Source organism: Myodes glareolus, chromosome 15 (assembly GCF_982192425.1).
Source record: "Myodes glareolus chromosome 15, mMyoGla1.1, whole genome shotgun sequence".
NCBI classification, from domain to species: Eukaryota; Metazoa; Chordata; class Mammalia; order Rodentia; family Cricetidae; genus Myodes; species Myodes glareolus.
In genome coordinates this window covers 9,720,081-9,741,271 of record NC_142040.1, presented here as the reverse complement: position 1 = coordinate 9,741,271, position 21,191 = coordinate 9,720,081, and the positions used below count along the sequence as shown (strand labels likewise).

The window sequence follows — 21,191 nt, the reverse complement described above, 5'->3', positions numbered from 1 at the left end:
CGACAAGTTTACAGAGTGTTATCTGTGCCAGATTCACGCCCATTAGTTCCTCACTTTAGCCGCAGTCCTATGGTGCTGAGTGTAGGATATTGCACACCCTGAGAGACAGCGACAGCGTCACCCCCACAGTACCGGAACCCAAGCCCATGCTCCTCAGCAGGGTCTCTCCTCAACAGAGACTCTTTTGCCTAGACTTGTATCTGCTACAGAACCTGACAGTGAGGAAACTGGGAAGAGCTGAAGCCGTCTTAGCTGCAGGACTACTAAATCTGAGCAGTGCTGTCTATCTGAAAGAAGGAAATCTGAAAAAGAATCTTGCCCTATTTGTAATTAGAAGTGGAAGCTGGATTTCCATAGACATCATGCACTGAGAGAACAAGCACATTACCAGCATGGAGCAATGTGGAGCAACAGATTAAGGATTCCTCTTCCTCCTGGAGAGGAAGCCGTTGTGACAGGAGAAGGTGCAAAAGACACCCAGGAGGAAACGACTTCAATAGTGACCCAAATCGTCATTGCTCCTAGGGGCGAGGATACTAATATAATGCTACAGGGGCATAGTGCTAAATGAGCTCCAGTAAACTGTTATACTCATAGGTCAGCGCATCTCTCAGCCCTCATCAGAGAAGCCACTTGTTGGGGAGGAGTGGACAGGAAGATAAGAGCCCGAGGCAGCGAATAACTAAAATAGACATGTCTTCTGAATGCTGCAGGGCAGCTGCACATATGAATTCACAGTGTTATGACAGCACGCACAAGTCCTGCAGAAGTTCACATTGGATGAAATGCCAGCATGAGGTGGGGGGAGGTGGACGTGCAGTCCCGTCCCTGCTGGGAAAGGATGAATCCGTTTTCTCTATGGCTGTGTCCCCTGGTAGGCAGAACTCACTCTAGTGGCCACATACTCAAGCATCTGTAATCATCACTGATTGTAGCAGATGACTTGATTTATATATTTGTTTATTTATTTATTATTTAGAGACAAAGAGACAGAGTCTTGCTATATAGCCCTGGCTGTCCAGGAACTCATTCTGTAGACTAGGCTGGCCTTGAGCTCCTAGGCATAGACACCTAGCATCCACTTATAGTGTTTTTAATGTCATACAAACTTATTCTGTAAGTGCTAAAGTATTGATAGGAGGGATGTGGGTGGAAGGATCTGTTGGTGGCTACCATAGCATCTTAGAGAATCTGCAGACCCAAGAACCTATATCTTTGGGAGCTGAATGAATTTTACCTGAAAACCGTATTGTAGTTGTTTTGGTTCTGAAGGCCATGTGTCTTCAACAAATACAATGATGAGGACATAGTAATTAAACTAACTTAATCAGTAATCAAATGCAGTCAGAAAATTCTTATTCTGAGTATGGTCTCCTAGATTCAAGGGCTCTTAGGTAGGAAGTGACCGCATTGGTGAAAACTGAAGCTTGGTGATCTGTTGCATGGTCAGCCACCAAGTCAGAGCAGATGCTGGAGGGACAAACACGAGCAGAGCATACTCACCGTGAGGTCGATCTCACAGTTGGTGATAGAAGGACAGAAAATGTGGCAAATGTGGAAAAGTCATGCAAACCTACAGAGGACCTGCAATCTTTCCCAGTCTTTGCCTTCTCAGATCACACAGTTGAGTGAGCCTGTGTGAGCCCAGGGAATTGCTATGCTTGCCAAGGAAAACCGGCAAATCCCCTTGAATTTCTATAATCTTATCTTGAAAACAAAAAAAATCAAGACACAGTCTGAAAATCAAAATGGATTTCTCGGGGAGAAAAGTAAACTTGTATTTTGACTGTAGATTTATGTGAGCTGCATTAATTTCCGTGGTTCCCCTCTGTTTTAGGACTGTAAGACCCTTCACAGACTAAAATTTGTCACTGGAGTTGCAGCAGAGAGAGCGGAGTTCCTATGTTTTTATTCAATCACCAAACTTAATGAGAAAAATCTGCATTCCTCCTCGGAATGTCTTTAACTTTATTTTTAAAATGACCTTCAAAATAAACACTCAAAACACACACACACACACACACACATGCACACACACAGACACACACACACACACACAGACACATACACATCCAGCCTTTGCTGGCTGTGTGGACTTCATATCAGATGATTTTTCCAGTGTTGTGTAGCCCCTGGTAGGTGCAATCATGCCTCAGCAAGTTATGGGAGGTGGTTCAGGATCCTGTGAAACATTTGAATTTAGAAGTCGAGCATGCCCTCCTGAGGCTTCCCTCCAGATCATTGCCTTTCTAGGTCCGTTTTTTCCTTTTCCTGCGACTGTTCTTTGAGTGCCACTTTGTGAAGGCCACCTCTGACGTATATGCCTTTTCCAAAAAGGCAATTTCAATGACCTTGGGTCTTGGGAATGTTCCTGAAAAAGGCAGAACCATGTCCTTCATTGTCGCTATAGCTTAGAAAAATTTTCATGCTAGCCTCGTCCTGGCGTGGTTAAAGCTCTGCAGACCTATGAAACGATATGGGGGAAGAAATACCTCTTACTTATGTTAGGTAGTGAATGTCAAGCTTTAGATTGTGTTCCTGCCAATAGATGACTTAAGGTAGATGCTAAAGGAGCAGTGGTAGATGCTGAGTATTTTACATGAGGCAGGTTTGAAGGGATGGCTTTACTGTTTTCCTCCTCTCCTCATTTTATTTTTGCCTTCATCACAGAATGGTGTCTTTATTCTTGTATCTTTGTCTACAGCTAAACAACCTCAGTCTTGTACTAAGAGTGCAGGATCCCCTTCAACATTGATGATATTAGCCTACCCATTCCCTTGTCATTTGTATTCTTTTTGCTTTTTTCGCACTTCATGAAATTACCACTATTTTTGAGGTACTATCAGGTTTTGTGGTTTTGAGAAATTTGCACACCATGACTCTAGAAACCTTATCACTGACACTGCCCATGAAGCATGTTGATAACTGCAGCGTTCTCCCTCTGCCTGCAATGCAGACATGCCCTGAAAGCAGCTCTCAGTGCTGCATACAAGAGGGCTCTAGAAGTTCATGCTTGTGCTTTTCCATGTGGACTATACACATGTAAAACCTTCAGTGATGTTCAGGCAACAGTGGCCGATTGCATGTTTTCAGTTATTCTTAAGTCTTTGAAGTATTCTCTTCATGATCATCAATTCCTATGTGTAAAACAAGAACACAATCAGATACATAGTCTACTCAAGTCATGAATACTAAGTACTTTTGTATTAAAATACTTCAAAAGTATTTAAAAATCTTCCTGCTTTGCCCACAGATAATTCATTTTAATAAAATTTTGTGTTTAGACTTAGCATTAAAATTTTATTTTGTTGGGGCTGGAGAGATGGCTCAGTGGTTAAGAGCACTGGCTGCTCTTCCAAAGGTCCTGAGTTCAATTCCCAGCAACCACATGGTGGCTCACAACCATCTGTAATGAGATCTGGTGCCCTCTTCTGGCCAGCAGGCAGAGTACTGAAAATACTGAATATATAATAAATAAATCTTTATAATAATAAAAAATTTATTTTGTTTTATTCATAATTTTAAGTCTTTACATTAATTGAGCCATGATATTTTAATTTAATATATTTATTTTAAAAATAATGTTTTGAGGTCTTAAGCTGCAGCTCGGCGTGTGTTGGCCTAGCATATATGAGGAAGCTGGGTGGGGTTCTCCAGAAATACCAGAAATGAAACTAAAAGAAAGAAATATGTGCTTACATTGACTGTATTTGGAAGTTTAGAAATGTGGTAGTTTTGAAAAATTATGACATGGTATTCATATTTTATTTCTCCTCTTGTTTGGAAAGTGTCGGAAGATGACCAATGCACACAAAATCTGTGAGATGGCATGTTAGATGAATATTTGGGGATTTCAACTTCATTTCTGTGCTACAAATTGCAAATAAGCATGTGTTCTTAAAACCTTTTAAAAAACACTGATTTGTATTTCATCTTAACTTCCCTGACTTTGTTCATAGTGTACTGTAACTTGTATTTATCATTATTCAGAATTAGCAACTTGAGCATAATCTTAGCAAGCCATGCAGCCATCAGCATAACTCCAAGTCGCCTCCTTTGTCCTTTTGTCAATTTTAAAGAAATGACCCTGAAGATTTTCTTCTGTTTTATAAAATGTTATGATTGATAAAAGCCAAGAAAGACAAGCAGCTATGCAGTTACTAGGGAATGAAAATGTAACCGTGGTGAGGCGACAAAGGGACAGATTCCATCGACACCTTTCTTTGTGTTTCCTTTTACAAAACAAAATCCTTGGTGGTACATGTAAATTGAAACCTAAACAAATGCGATTTTCAGGTATCTGCAGCATTTTCATGCATGCATTGTGTAAAATCACATTGCCTCCTGGTGTAAGGAATTTATGTCCTTGGGGAAACAAACACAGGAAGGAATTCTCGTGTCCTTACTAGCTCTGACCATGCAGATGTTCTGGTGCATGGTTTGGAATGCTTACATATTTCTCATTTTACCAGCTGCTTTTTCAACTTTTGTGATACACCTTGTATTTCCTGAAGTTCTATCCACAGAAAGTATTTGGAAGTATAATCTCTGTGCTAATGAATAATAAGCATATAATGAATAATAGACATGTGTAAAGCACTCAGAAGAATCATCATAACAGAGCAAATAGCTCTGTTACGTTCTTGGGAAAAGGACCCAGAATATTTGCAAGCTGAGTTTGGATTCTATTAAGTTCGATCATTATGTTCATTTCCAGTAAGTGCTTGTTAACCCGTGTCTTTTACTTGCAGGAGAAATGTTGCCATTCCATGTGATCAGAACACCCCCTGGTCGAGGAAATGTCACTGTTGACTGGAAAATTGTTGGACAAAATCTTGAAGTCAGTTTTGCTAACTTCACAGGCCAACTCTTCTTTTCTGAGGTAACACCACGAAGGAAAGTTTTGCCATACATTTTTAGAAGAAAATGCAATATTTTGAGGAAAGCAGAGTAGAAAATGAACACCACTAACCTGTGTTTATCATCACTTTGCCCACTCTGTGCCTACCTTGTTTGTGTTCTCCGTTGAGGCATTTAGCTTTTGTCTTCGTTTCCACTGCTGTGACGTGGAGACAAAGTCCAGTTTCTATCGCCTTGTGTACTGGGTTGAGCATCTCATGACTGGAACCCTGAAAAACTTTTGCTTTCTCATCTTTTTCTATCATCACTCCTGCAAAGATCTCTTCATGTTAATCCTCTCTCAAGTTCATCAATCACTGATAAAGATTTAAATAGATTGACTCGGGTCAATTTCCGGTTAGTGTCTCTATGCTGTAAACCTGCTACTCCACGAGTCAGTGGTTTCTGATTAGTTAATTTCTAAGGCAACGTTTGGTTCAGATAGAGCTGTGTTTGACTGCACAGCATCAGTATAAGGACAATGAAAGCAGGAGCTAGTTTATGTACAGTAACCACACACCCGAGGTTATTTTTCTTTGTTTGCCGTAGGGGACATTGAATAAAACAATATTTGTACATTTGTTGGATGACAATATTCCTGAGGAGAAAGAAGTCTACCATGTTATTCTGTATGATATCAAGACACAAGGTAATTAAGAATTTGGTTTTGAGCTTTTCTTTGGTATTTTCATTTCAGGCCAGAAAGAAATGAGATAGCTTCTGTCACTGTGTTTAACAAGTATGTTTGTGCCAACCTAAAAAAAGTTAGGTTGGAGCCAGCATGGTGCTGTTCATCTGTGATCTCAGTGCTTGGAAGGCTGAGGCAGGAGGATTGTGAGGTTCAGTTCACACTGTAAGTGCAGGTCAGCCAGAACTATAAAGCGACATACTCTCTTTTAGAAAAAGCTACTTTAAATATTATCTATCCCACAGAAATATTTTATTGAAAAAACCTCTAGGATGGCATGGAAACACTTATCTTTTTGTGCTGGAGAAAACTATTCTAAAATTTTTCTATTTAGGGCTGGAAGGTGGCTCAGGGGGCGAAGTATTAGCTGTGTAACTGTGAGGAGCACAGACACCCACAACCATACCTGTAATCCCTAACACTCCTACAGCAGGGTGCGAGATGGAGACAGGAGAATTCGTGGGAGCTCACATGCTAGCTAGTCTGACACATACAATGGCAAATAACAAAAGAATTTGTTCCAAGTAAGTAGAAAAGGAACTGCACCCAGGGTTTTCTACTGATGTCCACATGTGCACTGTCATGCTACACACACACACACACACACACACACACACACACAGGAACCCACCTGCACTCATCCACAAGCAATCAGAGCAATGATGTAAGATGCTGAGCTGCTATGCAGTGGTTAGTCGTCCGACACTGCATCCTGCTATGTAGACCATAGCAGGCCACATAGGCTGGCCACAACTTCATGTTCTCAGAGTTATCTTCCTACCTCAGCCTAAGCCAGGTTTGTTGACATGTTGGATATTTATTTATTGAATAAAATACATTTCTAAAGATGAATATTTCTGAATTTGTTTTTCTGTTAGAAAACCAATTTAGATTTTGTATCAATTGCTGTTTATGGATAATTTAAATTTGGCCATTTTTGAGCAAATTACTTGGGTGAGTTATTTCCCATCTATTACTTTTTATAATTCAGACAACCAGTATAGTCCGTAATGACAATACCATCCACACAGAAGAGTTCACAGTTTGTTGTGTGGAAGGAAATCGGGATGCTTGTTGGTTGTCAGCCTGCTGATTTCTGGGAGGGGCCTGAGGACTGGCTAGGCTCCGCGGGCTCAGCAAATATGTAGCATTTTAATTTGCTACATAGCATTTGATCTCCTGATGGGCTCCTTGGCGTTTAGGAGTCCTGCCTGCGGGAGTCGCTCTGCTTGATGCCCAGGGATATGCAGCAGTCCTGACGGTAGAAGCCAGCGATGAGCCACATGGCGTTTTAAACTTTGCTCTCTCCTCAAGATTCGTTTTGTTACAAGAGGCCAACACAACGATTCAACTCTTCATCAACAGAGAATTTGGATCTCTAGGTTTGTCGGAATGAGTGGTAAATAGGGTGCCAAGGGAAGGGCCTTTAAAGATTTAGTTTTCAAATTCTGTTTTAAATCCATGAGGGAAAATGATGTTCAGGATAGTACTTTGTAACTGCTCTACTTTACCAAAGGATTTATCTGTTTTCATAGAAATGCTGTGTACCAAACAGCCCTCTAGTCTCAGGGCAGATAGCGGACGCCCCGGGCTCTGCCTCCTAGGCTGGGCTCATTCTATGTGGCTGTTCCTCATGTTTTTCACCATCCTTTTGGGATAAATCAAGATAGAATAAAGCAAACAAAAGTGTACAGGCCCCCAGGGTATAGACTTAAAATTCCTACATTACCACTTTCACCCTGTACTATTGTCCAGAACAAGTTACATAGCCAAATGAAAGTCCAGAGGTAGGGGCCTGCATCTTGGCAGCAGTCCGCCCTCCCTGTGCACACATGCGACAGACTGAGGGATTGGGGCCGCTCATGGGACCTAGGTAAAAGGAGAGAGTTCACAATGAGACATGCTTTAAAGATGTGGAAAATCATAAAATCTTTTTACAACAAACTCCCTTAGGAGCTATCAATGTTACATATGCCACTGTTTCTGGAATATTGAGTTTGAAAAATGAGACATATGGAAATCCGGCAGAGCCAGAGGCTGACTTTGTCCCTGTGATGGGCTTTGTGGTTTTAGAAGAAGGGGAAACAACAGCAGCCATCAACATTACTATTCTTGAGGTAAACACGTATGTTATTTCTGTGATCTCATATTAGGTCTAAATAGCCACAGGAAAAGTAGAAATGGGTGGAATAGTCTATCTATAGCAAATGTGATTAGAGATTTCTAATAACTTTGTGTTTAGAGGTAGCAATTTTCATGATGATTAAAATTACATAATACCTTTACTTGTCTCTATATTAAATATTATTGTTTTTAATATTTGCAAATTTTCTTGAAAATTTGAGAACTCTACAGTGTTTAGAGATCTTGAGAATCCATTTGGTTGGTCTCCCCTGCTGATGACTTTAAATTAGTTTCTTGCTTTCCCTAATTTTTTCCTTTCAGATCCCCAGGAGTTTCCATTTGTGTTTAGATTGGGTAGCCTGCTGCTATGTATTTTATTATAGAACTATTGGGTGACAGATAATTTCCTTAGGACTCTTTCCTATAAAGTGACTCTGGCCTAAGAGGATCCAAGGGAGCATTTTGAGAAGGCCAAAGAATTCCCTGAACCCACAGATTCATGTAGATCATAATCTTTGTGGGTAAGATTAGCTAAATCAGAGAATGGCAAACTCTCTAGAGGCTGACGGCAGAAGATAAGGTTATGGTCAAACGTAAAGTAATCGGTGGTGATTGAAATTGCACTTTAAATGAGTTTCACACTGTGAAATCTTGTGTTGTTTGGGGATTTAGGTTCAGCTATCTAAATGCACTTCTAAGAGGTTATGGAAAGAATTCTGTAAACAGAAAGGGTAAAGATGGTGTATAGTATGGACGTGAGAATGACTGTATACGTGAAGGGTAAAGATGGTGTATAGTATGGACGTGAGAATGACTGTATACGTGAAGGGTAAAGATGGTGTATAGTATGGACGTGAGAATGGTTGTATACTTGAAGATACATTTCTGTTATTTTGCATTTTCAAGTTTTATTTAAAAGCTTTTATTCTGTCAGAGGCTTTTTATAGTTTTTCAATATCGCTAGTGATATAAGCTATATACCCTATGAGGATAGTTGTCCTGTGGCCCAATGAAACACGAGACAACTAAATCCCACAAAAGGCGCTATCGTGTCAGTGTGTGACAGATAGAGGATCTGACAAAACTGATAACCAGTCCTCATCCGTGCCTGACCTGCTGCTCTGACTAACTGTCTACCTCCAGTGCGCTGTGCACACACCACACACGCACATGCACACACTAGGACTGACTCCCTGGCTATGTGAGCCTTTAAAGCCGAAATGCGTGCCCTCTCCCCACACCTCCAAGTGTAGTTATGTAAGTGCAGATGTTTCCCGACACTGCCTTTTCTGTTTGGTCATTTTCAGCCCCTATTCTCCGAGCAGCCCGACCTGCAGACTTGAAGCACCGTGGGGTGGTTAGGGAGGGTGTTGCTCATGCTCACCCACACACTCGTGTCTAGAGGCCAGTTTTCAGCTTCTTGTTTTCTCACACGGAAACTTGTCTCCAATAAGTTGAAAAACATGTTCGTATTACAAATTTATATTTTAGAGATATCTGTCTGTCCGTCTGTCCATCCGTCCATCCATCCATCCATCCATCAGTACACACACACAGTTTCTGTGTAAACTTTATAAATGTTACTCTGTTAGTCACTTCTGAGATGGGCTTTACTTCTCCTGTGCTTAGTGCAGCTTCTTTGTTTTCATTGTTGACTGTGGGACTATCGATTAATAATAATCACTATTGCTTTCATGCGGGACTATCGATTAATAATAATCACTATTGCTTTCATGCGGGACTATCGATTAATAATAATCACTATTGCTTTCATGCGGGACTATCGATTAATAATAATCACTATTATCACTTTCAAAGGATCCTTGAAGCAGGATATCCTGCATCCACTATTTTGAATTATTACCCACAAACAATACTAGTGTGGTTATTACTTCTCCATGAATACACGGTAGATTTGAGGTCTTGGAACGTAAACAGCTCGTCTCAAATTCCAGAGATTGCCCTCAGATTCCTGCTGCAAAGCTTACATTGCTTCTACAGCATCCATTAGGGAACTGGACACCTCTTGCTTACATTGTATTTAAAATGATTAGGTTCATATAGTTAGGTAGCTGATTTGATTATAAACCGTGTTTAAAGTATTATAATTTTGAGGTGGTTTCATAGTGCTCAACCTAATAACTTCCATATATAAGTTTAACACTGTTATACTTACACTTTCTAATTTTAATATATTTTTATGTCTGTTTTCTATTGTGTTTTTGCTGTTCATGCATATGCATTTGTAATATAACTTAAAAACATCATGTGAGGAATAATTTCTTTGAAATAATTAAGGCTTTTACTTAATGATTGTAATTTTTGCAGGATGATATGCCAGAGCTAAAAGAATATTTCTTGGTGAATTTAACTCACGTTGATCTCATTATGGCTCCTCTAACTTCATTTCCTCCAAGACTAGGTAGGGTGACTCTCTTTTGTGACTTTTCTTGCTAACTTCAAGTGAAATGAAGTGACTGCATTTTACAATCCGGAATATTCCTCATTATGTTTGATAATTTTAGCTATGTGTGACAATAAGATGAACATTTTAGACTAATTACAATTAGAGACATCATCATAATTGTGTAAAGCAGAGTGAAGACAGTTATACTGTGATGCTCTTTGAATTACAACTATGTTATAGCCAAATCTGCAGTTCGCAAAGTAATAGTGCTTCTTTCAAATGTATTTTTATTTCATTTTCTTTTAAAAATATAATTAGCTATTTTCCTAAGCTGTCCACCTTATTTTCTTTTAAGTTTAACACATGTTTTGTGTGTTCTGCTTCTTGCATTTCTGACCTTTGATCTTTTTTCTTTTCATGCTTTTAGAAAACATAATTTATTACAGACTGAAAGGTAAAATTTGAACCTTGGTGTAAGCTTACATAGATTCTTCATAAGATACACCCAGGTCCTGCTGGCAAGTGTGCTGTGTGTGAGGCGGCACTGAGTAGCATCAGGGTCAGCCTGTGCTGTTGCTCCAGCCACGGTCGCAGGTCTACGGGACAAAGTGAGCCCGGATAAGGAGGAACAGCAGAGACCTTGGACAGGTGTAGCGGCCTGAGGACTCCTTTCTAAGGCTTCATATAACAACTTTGAAAGTAGTAGCGAGTTTTCCATATGTCACTGGTTAGTTGTAGATGATTCCAATGACTAAGCTCTTTATGACAAGTGTTAATATAAGATTGCTATCTCACACGCTAGGAGAACAACACAGTGCTTCATCTTTCCATAGCTCCTATTAGTGCAATTTGAATAGAGCTGTTTCTCGTCTGGCCCTGATTCTGACTGTTATGTGGTAGTGCTATCCTTTCTCACATCCCCATTTTACATATGAGACAATGGGAACTACAAGAAACTAGTAACATACTTCGAATTACAACCAGAACATGAAAGAGCTGGCTTTTTTCTTATAATCTACAAGTTTAATTTTAATAATCTGTGATTTAACTCTCCTTTCAAAAATATTTTTTGTTTATTTTTGGAATTGTAATTTTATTTCAACATTTCTTCCTTCTTTTTCTTCCCTCCAGACCCTCCCAAAGCCTCTTGACTGTTCTCCCTCAAATTCATGGCTTCTTTTTTAAATTTATTGTTATAACATTAATAAATATGAATTTGTATATACATATATATTCACAAATAAAACCTGTTGAGTCCATATAATGTTATACACACACACACACACATATATTTTTAATCATTTGCTGTGATGTTAGAATGTCTGACTGTAAGCCAGGAGTCCATTGAGTATAAGTCCTGATTTCATACTGTCTTCTGAACATTATGATTCTCTTCAGTTTAAAGACAGTTGATCTTCTTCCTTATACACCTCAGCAGCTATGATAATTAAGTAAAAGATAGAGAACACACACACACACACACACACACACACCGGGCGAGAATTAATGTTTCGATATAGAAGAGCAGCTATGTGTAGTCCACTGAACTGCATGGACAGAAATGCAGCACAGATACAAGAACTGTATTAATTTTTACTTTATAAAAGCCTTTCTGTAGTAGCCTGTGTTAATGTTTCTCTTTGAGTCACTCATTCACACACGTATTTTCTGTGACCTCCTAACTTTCCCTTTTAAGTTTGTTTTTCTTTTTTCTTCTCTTTTCTACTCTTCTCACTTTCTCCCGTACTAAAATACAAGAGACATAAATACTGTTTCATTTATTCAAAATGAACAACTCTAGCTTGAAATGCCATGTTGTTCTAGTAAAATAGTTATATACTAGTAACTCTTGATATTCCTTTTCTAATGTCACCGGCACTGTTTTTCTATTTTCTTAAACATCTTTTCACTACCTATATACCTATATATGAAAATTTATATAACTTCCTTCTTTAAATTCTGTGCCAGACAGTGTCTGTAACTATAGTTTAAATGGCATTATATTCACTTATATTCATTTAATACATCTCTGTTTAACCAGACTCAGAAGGCTTGACTGCACAGATTGTCATTGATGCCAATGACGGTGCCCAAGGTATAATTGAGTGGCAGCATAGCAGGTAAACCCAAGGCTGTGTAAGCTCCTTTCTTAATTCTGGATTCTTCTTGATTACCAAACAAAAGTTATGAGAGAAAAATGAATCTGTTCTCTTCATCCCAGATATGAAGTGAATGAAACCCACGGCACTGTAACATTGGTAGCCCAGAGGACCAGAGAGGCCCTTGGCGACGTCTCACTGTTCATGTATGCCCAGAATCTAGAGGCCCAGATGGGGCTGGATTACATGTGCAGTCCGCAGGTAAGGCTCCGCATCATCTGTGACAGTCTTTTATAAGCATTGTCCTTTGAGAATTGTAGTGATGTGGGGCTTCATGAATAAATTAATCTTAACAACTGCTGTGTACGCTGCTCCGTAGTGAGAGCAGACAGAAGATTTCTATACTGTATTGTTCTCTCTGCTATAATAAGCCATTGAATTAAGCTTTAATTCTATTCTAAATGTCACTCTGAATTCACTCTTCTTTGCAGTATTTAATTCTGAAGACTACTAGGCCACACATTACAAATGTTAATCATGAGACTCTCCCAGAGTGTATCTTATCTGCTGGAAAGCTTTCACTCCACTCTCTCCTTGTTTTGATTTACTAAGACACCTCAAGCTCTTAAAATACATTTAAGATATTTTTCTGTTTATCCCCTTTATTCCGTAACCAAATGTTTGCTTTCTTCTACTTTGTAAATTTGATTTGAAATATTTTCAATTTCAACAAAAAGAGATAGGTAAGACCGTGTGTGTCTGCACACGCGTGTGTGCCAGGAGGATTCCCGAAGAAGGTGTCAGATCAGTGCAGCTACAGTTTCAGGAATTTACAAGCTGCATGCTGAAGGTTCTGAGGATCCAACTTGGGTCCTCTGAAAGAAGAGTAAATGCGTTTAACTGCTAAGCCATCTCTACAGCCCTTAAAATAGTTTATTCTCCACATCAAGGGTTATGTGGTATTGATTTCTAAACATTTTATGAAAACTCAGAGTCAATTTATGTACATGGCCTTTTCTTCTATCTTTTTGACTAGATTCTTCATTTTGCTGATGGAGAAAGGAATAAACATGTGGAGGTTGTGATCCTGGACGATGACATTCCAGAAGGAGATGAAAGATTTCAGTTGATATTAACAAACCCTTCTCCTGGACTAGACCTGGGGAAAAATACAATAGGTAATTAGTCATTTCTTTCCCAGTCTCCTTTTTCTTGTTCTGGCTTCTGCAGTGTGGGGGCAAGAGGGATGAGCCTCTTCCTAGTCTCATAAGGAAAGACCCCCAAGTCCTACATTTAAATGTCCTATCAATGATAACGAGTTGAGCCTGTGCGTTTGTGTATATGAAAGCAAGGTCAGAGTAGGTTGATACTAAGAGTCGTATTAAATGATTTTCTAGTTACTGTAGTTTTACTTAATGTGTAGTCTTTTCCTCAGGACTGGAGTTCAGCTCTGGTTGTTTTTAGCAGAGAAAAGAACAATGACGACTGTTCTTCCAGTGTTGCTTCAGTGCTATGGGACTTATATACAGCGTAAGAGGTGCTGAAGTCTCCTTCATGTCATGAGAGACATTCAGATTCTCGAGTTGGAATGGTTTGGTATTTTCACTGTGGGTTAGACACTGTGATAACTGCTCAACAAGGGCAAAACAGTAGCGGCAGAGAAAACCTCATGGATCTACGGAATTTTGTTCAAGAAAACCTATTTATTTGTGTACTTATAATTTTTTATTCTTTGAGAATTTCATATGCATTTACAATGAATTATGCTTGTATCCACTCACGTTTCCTCTCTCCACTTCCCCTTGGATCCCTCTCTTCCAACATGTTCTGTAGATGGAGGGCACCGAGCTGCAGGCATGGTCTCAAATACATTCCTCCCAACCCTGAATGGGCACACAAGCACCCAGACCTGAAGTATGTGGTGTGAGCATCAGCCCCAAACATTCGTTGGGCAACATTCTGTAGACCAAGGGTGTTGTTTGTTTGTTTCCCGGATGCTTAGAATCAAAATAATCACACAGAAGGTGTATTAATTACAACATAGCTTGGCCATTTAGCTCATGCATATTTCTAACTAACTTTTACATCATGAGTTAACCCATTTCTATTGATCTATGTATCACCACAATGCTCATGTTTTACAAATAAGGTTCTCTGGTGTCTCTCTCCTTTGGTTATTACATTATGTCTCCTTGACCTTGCTTTCTTTCTCCCAGCATTCAGTTTAGTTTTCCCACCTGTCTATTCTGCCCTGCTGTAGGCTAAAGCAGTTTTATTCATTAACCAATTAAAGCAACAAACATACAGAAGAACTTCCCATACCAATGTCTGCCTCCCAACTTCCTATTATCACCTTCATTTTATTCCTCCTTCTTGTAGTCATCATATATTCTTCTTCCTCTTCCTCCACATCTTCATCCTTCTGTTCTTCTTTTTGACATTCTACCAAGTCCATTAGTGCTATCAATATGTACATGGGTCTAGGGCTATCTCCCAGACATGGGAAACCTACTAGTGGCAAAAGCCACAGAGGATACTGATTTTTTTCCTTAATACCTTGTGATTGCCAATAGTTCCTCAGTAAAGTGTGGACTCTTTAGCTTCCATGACAGAATTTTGTCTGGCTTTATTTTGAGCGAGTCTTGTGCAGGTAACCCTAGCTTCTGTAAGTCAATAGGTGCAGCAGCCTTGGCATTTTCTGAAGACAACATTTCACAGTACTTCTCCCCTTGGTTCTTACATTATTTCTGCCCCTCATCTATGATGCTCCCTGAGCAGATGGGGAGGGGTTGGAGCTTTGATCAAGAGGTCACATTTAGGGTTGAGCAATCACAGCCCTGGAGGAACTTTTAAAAAGTTTCTTTTAGATGAGAAGGTAGCTCATTTGGTGCTGTGTTTGCCTAGCATGCACAAGCCCCATGTGTGATTCCCCAATACCACATATACTGTGTGTTCTGGTACAGGCCTGTAATCCTGATACTCAGAGGGTAGAGGCAGGAAGATTATGAGTTCAAGGACATCCTTAGCTTACATGTGAAATGCAAGCCCAGCCAGAGGTTCCTGAGACTTTGTTTTTGAAAAAGAGCTAGTATAAGTAGATGGGGCTGAAGCTCTGTGGAGGAACACACATAGCATTTGAGAGTATTGGTACCCATGGTCAGGGTTTGCATTGGATTGTTCCAGGGTCCTGACCTCTTATTCAAGAATTAAATAGTAGTCACACACATTGCAAAGTAGCAAGGAAGGGCCATTCAAAAGCAAAGGCATAAAACAGATCAGAATTTAGTGTTAAGACTGACATCAGGTCATGTGCATGAGGGTATCATGGTCTGTTGGGGCATCTGTGAATGGGGATTAGGAGAAGGGAGAGTTTTGTTCCTAAGGGGCATAGTAAGAATAGCTTTCTTTTACTAACAGATTAAGTCATACAGTCAGTTTGCTACTGCACATATCCCTTCTTGTATCTGGTTTCTCTCATTCATGCACATTTACACACAGGCATATGATAATAAGTAGGGGGTCTCTCTAGAAGTTCACTTCAGGACATAACTTACAGTACATGCCCCAAGATCAGTTTAATCTAGACTATCACTTTGCCCTTAGTTCAGACTGTATTCCATGGTGTGTTTGAATAGAAACAGGATATTGTGGACAGATTGCTAAGGACTATAACTTATTTTCATTGTATAAAACGGGTATATCTGCTGATGATTCAGGATGGGTTCCTAAGGTGCAAACAGATTGCTAGGTACATTGCTCAAAGTTGGGTGTTTCAGGTTGCTAGGCCATTCCTTAATCTTGCCTTGGGCCTTAAGTTTACTCCTTAGTGTCCTCCCCAGAAAGGTCACCTCAGCTCCTTCTGATGACACATAACTCAATGTGCTTGAAAAACCAAGTGGACACAGAATCTCTAACCTGTTTTAGTCAATGGTAACTTTTATGTTCATAAATTACTAATCTTGATATAAACATTTTATTTATAGAAAAAATCTGAATTTCTGTATCCAAGACATAATTTTAAATTCATTGCTACATTTATAGATGATTATTTCTAGGTCCCCAGAAACCATTTTTAAGAATGTGGCTCTTGTTCCACATTAAGAAAGCACAAGTTTAGGATGAAATGATTTTCTTCTAGAGAAGAACAAATAGAAAGGATTGTAGGCATAGACACCATGTCTTTGCTAAGAATTATTTGCGTGTATTCATTGGAAACTTAATTAGGATGGATTTAAACCAAAAAAAATCCATAGGTTTACTTAACTACAGGGATCAGAGCCATATGGCTTTAGGTGAGGTTGGTTCTAATTATAGCTCCCAGGCCTCTGCCTTTCTTACTTTTTCCTTGCTGTTGGAATATTGGCCTCACCCTAAGTCCTCTTTAGCTATTGTTGTAAGAGGCTGTTCAGCATCACTCTTCAAAGGCATATACATAACAAGAAAGAACATGCTCGGGCTCTAGAGTTCCGTAAAGAGCTCGACAGAACTCTGGCTAGAATTATAGAGGTGCTTTCCTACTTTGCTCTCTGTCACAGTGGTAACCATGACCACAAGCAAGTTGGGAAGCAAAGGGCTTACTGCAGCTTGCTATTGTAGTCCGTTATGAGGGAAAGTCAGGGCAAGAACTCAAAACAGAAACCTGGCGCCAATAACTGAAGCAGAGGCCATGAGGAATGCTGTATACTGCTTTCTCCTCCTGGATCGCTTAGCTGGCTTTCTTGTTCAACTCATCCATCTGCTCATGGGTGGGTATTGCCCATAGTGCTCTGAGCTCTCTCATGTCCATCATTAACTCAGAAAATGCCCCACAGGCTTTCCTATGGACCAAGTTGATGGAGGCACTCTCTCAGTTGAAAATACTTCTTTCCAGATGACACTGGCTTGTGTCAGATAACAAAAATTTGACCAGAATAGGTTCCATGTCTCCTATCATGAGTGGAAGAAAGGAACATTGCTAAACACTGTTTGTTGGAGGAGGCCATTTGTTTCATTCCCTTCCTTTTAGTCCAGAAATAACCACACAGAAACTGTATTATTAAATCACTGCTTGGCTCATTTGCTCTAGCTTCTTATTGACTAAATCTTACATCTTAATTTAACCCATTTCCATTAATCTGTGCATCACCACAAGATTGTGGCCTACCAGCAAAGTTTCAGTCCCTGGCAGTGGCTCCATGACTTTTCCCTGACTCTGCTTCCTTTCTCACAGCATTCAGTTTAGTTTTCCCTGTCTATCTCTGTTCACTTACAGCTCTGCTGTAGACCCAAAGCAGTTCCTTTATTAACTAATGATATTCACAGCATACAGAAAGGAATCCCAAATCAACTGTTAAGCTTACTTTCGGCTTTAAATTACAATTTTTAAATATTAAATTTACTCTGAATTCTAAGTCTTTTGATAATGGGTAATTTCTTAAGCCAAGCCAACTTCATTGACCTTTAAAGCATTTCTAATCTTTCATAAAATATTAATCAATTTTTGTATATAAATATTTTTGTGCTGTTTGTGCTAAAAACTGAACTCAGGTCCCTCATACATGATAGACAAGTGATTTACTACCTAGCTATATCTCCAGGCCCCTTTTAACTTTATTTTTAAATTGGTCTCACTAAGTTGCCACACTGACTTTGAACCCATTTTGTATCTCTGGTGTGGGAGAATTGTCTGTATTCTGTCAATCATGTTTTAAATAAATGCTGATTGGCCAGTCAGGAAGTATAGGTGGGTAAACCAGACAGGAAAGAGAAATGATGCAATGAGAACAGGAGAATTCTGGGAAGGAGGAAGCTGATTCCTCCCACTCCTGCCCAGATCACCGAAGCAGCAGGATGTGATCTGCCAGCTAAAAAAGGTACTGAGCCATATGGCTAACATAGATCAGAAAAATGGGTTAATCAAGATGTGAGAGTTAGCTAATAAGTAGCCTGACCTAATGGGCCTATCAGCTTTCTAACTTATAGAGATCACTGTGTGATTTTCTCTGGGACTTGCTGGCTATGGGGTACCGGGTGGGACAGAAACCCCAACAGCCAGCCCCTCATGTTACATAGCTCAGACTTGCTTTGAACTTAAAATCCGCCTGTTTTAGCACCTTGCATATCTAGGAATACAGGCCTCAACCACCAGACCAACTATAAATGTTTGCACTTGCAGACAATCTCCATTCTACATTGAGCTTAGTGGGTCCTATGTGCAAGGACATACACTCCAGCATGTACACAAAAGCTGTTGTTTCTCTGTGTCCTTGCCAGCAATTTCTTTACTCCTTAAAATTTTTACTAATTCTCGTGAAAAGTCTTCAATTTGTGGCACTCTTTAGTAGCTTTACTCCATTTTTATCAGCGGGTTTGACACTGTCTGTTCTTTGTTTGTATGGTTTTGTTTTTTTATGTCTCTGTGCATTTCCATATAACTGTATTTTTGTTATATTTTGGAACATTCTTTGTTTCAAATCCAATGTTTCAATTCTTTTCAGGGAGTCCAGTAAACTTTTTGGATGGTATGTGAGAGAGTGGGGCTTCAAGCTTTTACACTCCTGGGAATCTGGGATGGATACCGTGAGGGGAGATGCTCAGTGTGTTTGGAGCTAATTTGAGACACACTTCCCAGTAGCTGAAGGCCTCTATCTTCCCTTCCTGTTCTTGATGGGGTGACTGGTCCAGAGAGCCATACTCCTTGGAAGCTTTACTGACCATAAGTCTACCACCATGTGAGTGGATCCAAATTCATTGTCTCAGCAGTAAATGGAGCTTGTCAGACTGTTCATTGAGGACAAATCTACTACAATCAAAATTAGAAGGCTAAGTGTCACTGTTTAGGTTGCAGGATATAACCTGATCTGCAGGATAGTCCAAGATGACCACTGGGGATCCCATGGCACCTATTATTTCCCTTTATTGGTGTCACTGAGTCTGGCAGCTTTTTCTAGGCAGCTGGTCACATTCACAACAGACACACTGAGGACAGGAACACAGAAAGCCAATCCAGTGAATGTCCCATTCAGCTCTGGGATGTCCGTACCTACATCCTAGTAGGGTTTGTGAGATGGTATCTGGGCAGCTCTCCAACCACAATACTACGGTTTTCCTGAGATGCCATCCACATTTTTTGGGTAGCAGTAATGGCATGGCATGGATTGTGGTCATGGGTCCCCTTCCTTCATGGTGCTGAAGTTGTAATGGAAAGGGATAGAAGTACAGTTCTGAGCACTTTGTGGTACGGGAGGCATTGCTGACATCTCGAATAAACTTTCATATTCCTCATGTTCATGTCCATCAAAAACTATATTAATTACAAAATATTAATACTCACTATGTATTTTCCATCTTTCTGTGGCTTTTTAAAAACTCTATTTCTTTTATTTTTATTTTTAATTTTTGGGTTTTTTTTTGAGACCTTGTTTCTCTGTGTTCTTTGGCTGTCCAGGATCTCACTCTGTAGACCATGTTTGCCTGAAACACACAGAAATCCACCTGCCTCTGTGCCCCCAAGTGCTGGGATTAAAGGCATGTGCCCACCACACCTGATTATAATTTTTTAAGGACTCTCTATCGTTTTTCTTTTTTCTCCCAAATACGTATATTTTTATGTAAATATGTATATTCTTAAACACTCTGTAAACCATTTATAGACTTTTTTTGGTTTGAATTTGTCTTTAATGTATATCTCTCTTTTTCTGATCACATGAGTCTTTAATTTGCTAAACGATATGGCTAGGATTAAAGCTGCAGCTTTGGCAGCTAGATCCGTCCCACTCCTTGGCTTTCTGAGAGCCTAGCTTCATGGTTAAGCTACTGGTGGGAGTCATGTGTGTTTTTTTTAACCACAACTCTGTGAATTTTCTTGGTCCATTACCACCACCAAGAAGCCTGATGCTGGCTGCTGATGAACATCATTTAAGTGTTTGTTGGCAGAGCCTCTTAAAAGAGCTGTGAGGTTTTTGCTGCTAATACTGAGTCAGGAAGTCTCTCGTAAAGGAGCTGCACCTCTGCTCGCTGCCAGCAAACAGAAGCCACCAGAGACAATGCTGCTATCAAAACACCATGCTTAACTCTGTTCTTTTTTGTCTAGAATTCCTTCCCGAGCTCTCTCACGTCTTATGTGGATGTAGTTGCACCAAGGTGGTGTCATTTGTAGAAGGAGACTGTGCTTTCATTTCGCAGACACCCAGACCCAAATAATCACACAGAAACTATGTTAATTACAATACTGTTTGACCAATAGCTCAAGCATATTCCTAGCTAGCTCTTATAACTTAAATTAACCCAGACAGTGTATATTGTTTTACTATATTCTTATGGAATATGCATAATTTTTATTTTATATGATTATTTTAATATAGAAATAAATTTTTATTGATAATTATAATATGTGAGATACTTATATAAATTTACTTTTCTTCTGAAATGTATAAGCTACTACCCTAATTTGTAAAGATAGCCTTTCATTGGCTATTTTTTAAATTTTATGTATTTATTTATTTTACATCCCAACTGCATTTTCCCTTTCTTCCTCTCCTCCCATTCCTTTTTCCACATCACCTCTATTCCTCTCTCGCTATTCACTCCTCCTCTGTTTCTGTCCAGAAAGGGGCAGGCCTCCCATGGTTATCAACAAAGTATGGTATATCAAGCTGCAGTAAGAATAAATACCTCCTCTTGTATTAAGGCTTGGCAAGCAACCCAGTATGAGGAATAAGGTTCCAAGAACCTGCCAAAGCATTAGGGATGGCCTTTACTTCTATTGTTAGGTGTCCCACAAGTAGTCCAAGCTACAGAGTTGTCACATATATGTGGACAGCCTAGGTTTATACCATGCAGACTTCTTGGTTGTTGGTTCAGACTCTGTGAGTTTCTATGGGCCCAGGTTAGTTGTTTCTGAGGGTTTTCTTGTGATGTCCCTGATCCCTCTGGCTCCTACAATTCTTCTTCCCTCTCTTCAGCAGGATTCCCCGAATATGGTCTCATGTTTGGC

The 21,191-nt window shown here is 39.7% G+C and overlaps 1 protein-coding gene across 1 annotated transcript in view; it reads left to right on the top strand.

Annotated features, from left to right (window-relative positions):
* Adgrv1 (adhesion G protein-coupled receptor V1) overlaps positions 1–21,191 on the top strand; it is a 504,420-nt gene that overhangs the window by 80,478 nt on the left and 402,751 nt on the right. The window contains exons 34-41 of the mRNA XM_087896763.1: positions 4,752–4,882; positions 5,449–5,548; positions 6,790–6,969; positions 7,541–7,704; positions 10,040–10,133; positions 12,160–12,238; positions 12,340–12,478; positions 13,254–13,395. Of these exons, the coding sequence (XP_087752889.1) occupies positions 4,752–4,882; positions 5,449–5,548; positions 6,790–6,969; positions 7,541–7,704; positions 10,040–10,133; positions 12,160–12,238; positions 12,340–12,478; positions 13,254–13,395 (1,029 nt within the window). The remainder of the gene's footprint in view (positions 1–4,751; positions 4,883–5,448; positions 5,549–6,789; positions 6,970–7,540; positions 7,705–10,039; positions 10,134–12,159; positions 12,239–12,339; positions 12,479–13,253; positions 13,396–21,191) is intronic.